This window comes from Elephantulus edwardii, unplaced genomic scaffold, assembly GCF_000299155.1.
Source record: "Elephantulus edwardii isolate Elephantulus edwardi_28Jun2011 unplaced genomic scaffold, EleEdw1.0 scaffold00070, whole genome shotgun sequence".
NCBI classification, from domain to species: Eukaryota; Metazoa; Chordata; class Mammalia; order Macroscelidea; family Macroscelididae; genus Elephantulus; species Elephantulus edwardii.
Window position 1 is genome coordinate 3,034,929 of NW_006399820.1, and position 5,528 is coordinate 3,040,456.

Consider the following 5,528-nt stretch of genomic DNA (forward strand, 5'->3'; position numbering starts at 1 on the left):
TTACGGAAGTGGATTTCACACCTGCTTCCAAGCTTGTTTTAATGGGGAGCTCCACCCAACACCGTCCATCATGGGTAACCATTATCGCATTTGACACATCAGTGTTATATTTTAACTCTGAATTGAGCTGCCTGGAATCCATTCCAGGGCTCACAGAAACCAACAACACAGACTTTCGAAAAAGAACCTCTGATTTAAATACAACCTGGACCAGGACTCAAAGAATAAGTGTAGAAAAAGAAGGTTCCTTTCAAGGCCAGCAGGCCTGGAGTAAAGCCCTGGTACCCAGGCTTGGCTCTTAAGCCCCAAAAGCTGTGTCTGCGCTGCGGAGGAGAACTGGCCTGGGGAATCCCCCATGTCTCTGGAGTTTCACTTCTGCTTCTCACAATCTCTGTCAACTCCCTCTGCCTGGACACTGGTGACAAAGACCCAGTTCTCACTCCAATTGGGTCTCCGACTCTGGAGAAACCAATCACTGTCACCACGGCTCCAGGATACAAAACCCGCCTTGACTCAGTTGTTCAAGAACCACAACACCAGGACCATGACCCCTTGGATCCTCTTGCTGATGTCAGGGTCGCTCTTGACCCAGACCCGGGTGGGTGAGTGCGGGGTCAGGAGAACGGCCTCTGCGGAGGGAAGGCGGGGGTGATACCTGGGGGCATCGAGGCCCTTTGGGGACACGGAGCCTCCCATTCCCTATCACCTTCTTCCGCCCCCCTAACCCAGGACCTGCGGGGAGGCTCGGGGGTCTCACAGCTCCACCACTCCCTTCAGGCTCCCACTCCATGAGGTATTTCGAGACTGCGGTGTCCCGGCCAGGAGCGCAGACCCACTTCATCACCAGCGGCTACGTGGACGACACACAGTTCGTGCGCTTCGACAGTGACGCCCCGAACCCGAGGATGGAGCCGTGGGCGCCGTGGATGGAGGAAATGGACCAGGTGGACCCGGAGTACTGGGACCGGGAGACGTCGATCGTCAAGGAGAACGCAAAGATTTTCCGACTGGGCCTGGGAACCCTGCTCGGCTACTACAACCAGAGCGCGCTCGGTGAGGACCCCGCCCGGTGCACGCCCGAGTCCCCGAGTCCCCGGGGGGTCCAACTTCACCCCGAAGACGTGGGCGCGGCGGCCTTTGACTGAGGAAGGGCCGTGGGGTTCAGACCGGTTTCATTTTCATTTTGGAACCAGAAGCGCTCTGACCTGTCACCGCGCAGCAAAGGATAGGGGTGGGGGGAGCCAGGGTGGCGAGTGGATGGAGGGAAAACGGGACTGACCGCGGGCGGGGTCAGGTTCTCACACCTTCCAGAGTATGTACGGCTGCGACGTGGGGCCCGACGGTCGCCTCCTCCGCGGGTACAGACAATACGCCTACGATGGCGCCGATTATATCGCCCTGAACGAGGACCTGCGCTCCTGGACGGCGGCGGACACGGCCGCGCAGATCACACAGCGCAAGTGGGAGGACGCGGGTGTGGCTGAGGGCAGAAGAGCCTACCTAGAGGGACCTTGTGTGAATTTCCTCCTCAGACACCTGGAACACGGGAAGGACGCTCTGCAGCGCCTGGGTAAGAGTCTGCAGGACCTCCCAGACTCCCAGTAAGCTTTGTTCAAACTACTGGTCTCTCAGAAGAAGGTAGGAAGATGAGTTAGATTTCCGTATACCCTCATTGTACTTAATATGTCAGCAGCAAACAAATGTCAGCAGTTCAAATACACCAGTTATTCCATGGGCGACAGTTGGGCAGACTCCTGGAAAAACTTGCACCTGTTTGGGGGTCACTGTGATTTGGACAAGAAGGCAGTGGATTTGGGGTTTTCTTATTGGGTTGTATTATTGTTTTTAATTTTCATTTTTCTCATTATTGCTATGGAGAGTGAGTACTCAGCTCAGTTTTCTAAATTCTATTCTTTTTTTTTCCCCCCCATTCATTCATTGTTGCACTTTTCTTCCCTCCCAACCCTCCCTCCTAGTACACTACACTCTTGGAAAAGTAAAAGAAAAATTCTTTCATTGTTTTACAAACCCTCTCCCAGGTACACTCCACCACGTAGCCTTCGCTCTAGACTCCTATCATGAAAAAAATACTTAAGCACATATCCCTTTTAAACAGTTTTCTCCCTCATCTGTTTCAACACAGTATACATTATTGAACCCATCTTTCTCAGTCTCTCCCCAACCCCAAGGTCAGTCCTGTTTTACAACAGTAGCACCATGCAGTATTTGTCCTTTTTGTGACTGAGATAACTTCACTCAGCATAATGTCCTCCACAGTCACCCATTTTGAATAATAATGGATGAGTTCCTTGTTTTTCAGTGCAGCATAGTATGCCATTGTGTGAATATACCACAGCTTCTCTATCCATTCGTTTGTTGATGGGCACTTAGGTTGTTTCCAACTCTTTGCTATTGTGAGCAAAGCCGCAATAAACATGGGTGTGCATATATCTGCTTGGATGTCAGTTATGGTCTCTTTGGGGTAGTGGAATCTGTAGTGGAATTTCCGGGTCAAATGATATCTCTATTTGCAACTTTTTGAGAAAGCTCCATACTGCTTTCCACAGGGGTTGCACCATTTTACACTCCCAAAAACAGTGAATAAGGGTTCCAGTTTCTCCACAACCTCACCAGCATTTGTTGCTTGCTGTTCTGTTAAATTTTGCTATTTTGACTGGGGTGAGATGATATCTCATAGTTGTTTTAATTTGCATCTCTCTTAGTAAATCCTATTCTTGATTAGAGGAGCCCACATTTTTCTCTCAGAAAATGAAAGAATCTAGTTTCTTTAAAGAGAAGTGCTGTTGCTATTTACCATCGAATGCATCCTATGCACAGCTGACCCTCCTGCAGGTTTTCATAGGCAGTAATTTGCTCAGAAGTTGATTGCCTATCTTTCTCCCTTTAGAGAGTGTAAGGACTATGTTTCTCAGGGAAAAGCGCTTTCTTTGACCCAGGAATTAACCTTGAAAATCATTCTCACTCTCCAACCTTGCTCTCTACTCCACACCCAATGAGGTGGGAGGCTGTACTCCAGGTTTCTGAGTTTTTCAGTCTCCATCCAACTCAGAGCTAGAAGTCCCTCTTGTCTCCTTCTTATCCTGCAATCTTCTAATCTACACTGCTGCCAGCCTGCTTTCTAGAACTTTCCAAAGAGTAAGAGATAATCCAGATCCCTAACTAGGCTTATGTCTGGATTTTTCATTCCCTTTCCCACCCCAATCATCCTGTCCCTTCTCAGGATGATCACATAAGCCCTTCTCAGGCAGCTTAGAGGAGATAACACAGTTTCTGAATGTTCTAACTCATTCTTTCAGACCCCCCAAAGACACATGTGACTCACCGCCGCATATCTGCAAGTGAGGTCACCCTGAGGTGCTGGGCCCGAGACTTCTACCCAGCTGAGATCACCTTGACCTGGCAGAAGGATGGGGAGGACCAGGCCCTGGACATGGAGCTTGTGGAGACAAGACCTTCAGGAGATGGAGGCTTCCAGAAGTGGGCAGCTATGGTGGTGCCCTCTGGAGAGGAGCAAAGATACACATGTCATGTGCAGCATGAGGGTCTGCCAGAGCCACTCACCCTGAGATGGGGTAAGGAGAGGAATGGAGATGAAGCTTCTCCTCAGGGAAACAAGAAGAAGATATCAGAGCTCCTCACCTGCCATTTCTTTGCAGAACCATCTTCTGAGCCCAACTCCTACAACATGGGACTTATCATTGGTCTGATTATCCTTGGAGTTGTGGTCCTTGGAGGTGTGATTGGAGTTGTGATCTGGAGAAGAAAGAGTGCAGGTATTGATAAGGATGACATCTAAGTTTTCATGTCCCATGTGGGATTTCAAGTCTCAAGAAGTATATTTGCCCTCTCCTGTGTTCAAACAGAAAGTATCATTCATGCATGCTCTGACCTGGTCTAGGGCCCCAGATGCTAACAGTGAATTAATCTTTTGTAAAACACATATAAAAGTGAAGGGGAATGATAATGGAGACATGATTCCCAGTAGTCTCAGGTCACAAGGAATGTTCCTCCTGAGGACAGACTGATAGAAAGATGATTGCACATTCTTCTTTGTGTTTCCTTATCCTGCCCTGGATCTGTAGTCGTCATTCTGGAAACTTCCCCAAAGACCAGGACTACCCAGCACTGTTAGAACATTATGGTGCTACTATCTCTCAGTATCTCAGAAAATTCTTCCTTCCTGCAGGTGGAAAAACAGGAAGCTATATTCAGGCATCCAGTAAGTATGGGAGAAGGGAGGTTGATCTTGAATCTCTGGGAGACTATAGACAGAAGTCAATAGATATGTCTGTCCCCTCATTCTATTTTCCTGTTCTCCTGTGAGCTCTGATAAGATTCTGTTTTGTTCTTCTCCAGGTGGTGATAGTTCTCAGGACTCTAGTGTGTCTCTCTCAGGTTCGAAAGTAACACCTGGTGGGGTCTGACAGGGAAAGGGTTTGGGCCAAGGAGCAATCACTGACTATATTAAGGGGATTCACGGATTTTTTAATATTGTGAGATTGTAGTGAACTGGTCAAGAATGCCAAGACTTGTAGTAACTGACCTCCATTTGTTCATGATTCTTTTCTTTTGTAGCCTGAAACTGTCTTATGTGGGACTAAGAGACACAAGATTTGTTCACATCCTTTTTGTGATTCAAGAAACTGATTTTCTGCAACTAGTGTCTGAATATATCACCAGTCATAACAAAGCATCGTGATATGGAGGAGCTAATCTACCCTTCCCATCAAAACACCCTGCCCATACTAACCTATACTGCTTCTTGATAAGAAAGGTAAAATCTGAAAATTTAAGATAGGAAATAAACTAATTTCTGATAATCCATGTGTCTGCTGTGCTGTATCTGTTACAGGTGGGGACAGGAGAAGGCTGCATGTGGATGGAGTGTGTGCTCATCTAGTACTCAAGACTGTGTGAATTGTTTTTGATTGTTTGTGGGTTTTTTGTTTTTTTAATAAGTCAAACAGTCAACTTTTATTACCTCGATATCAGAAAACCTAAGTCTGAAATCTGGAAACTGGGTAACCTCACTAAGGTAGGGAAAGCCATAGAAGAGCTTCCTCAGAGAGCCCCTTAATCCTGCTACTTGCAGAAGGCCTTTCACTTGAGTCACACAGTATAGTGGCCAGCTGAGAGGAGGACACTGAATCAGCCTTCCTAACGAACCATCCCCTGTGTAGAACTAGCATCTGGGAAGAGATCACTCCCTCACCTGTGGATAGCATAGAAAGAAAGTGGTGAGAACTGACAGCTGCAATGTTCCCCTGTTCTTTGGCCACAGTGCTTCCTTTTTGAGAAGAAAATGTTGAACAATTTCTTGTCAGCCAGAGTCTAAACTCTTATTTCATTGCAAAGACTTATGCTTCTGTTTTTCCTTCTTATGCTTTTCTTTGTTTTTCTTATGTGGCTCTTTACACTTTGAAGTACTGATGATGCTGCTATCTTCATCTGAAGTGGAATCCTCCAGTAACTTTTAACTGTTGTATCCTTACATTTTCCCCCATGTC

At 47.2% G+C, this 5,528-nt stretch overlaps 1 protein-coding gene across 1 annotated transcript; it reads left to right on the forward strand.

Moving 5' to 3' along the window:
• The first annotated feature begins 544 nt into the window (after window positions 1-544).
• LOC102854007 (patr class I histocompatibility antigen, A-2 alpha chain-like) lies at window positions 545-4,445 on the forward strand. The gene is made up of 7 exons (XM_006888684.1): window positions 545-602; window positions 778-1,053; window positions 1,295-1,570; window positions 3,318-3,593; window positions 3,678-3,794; window positions 4,208-4,240; window positions 4,378-4,445. Exons 1-7 carry the CDS (start codon window positions 545-547, stop codon window positions 4,443-4,445), a joined length of 1,104 nt encoding a protein of 367 aa, XP_006888746.1.
• Window positions 4,446-5,528: the final 1,083 nt, after the last annotated feature.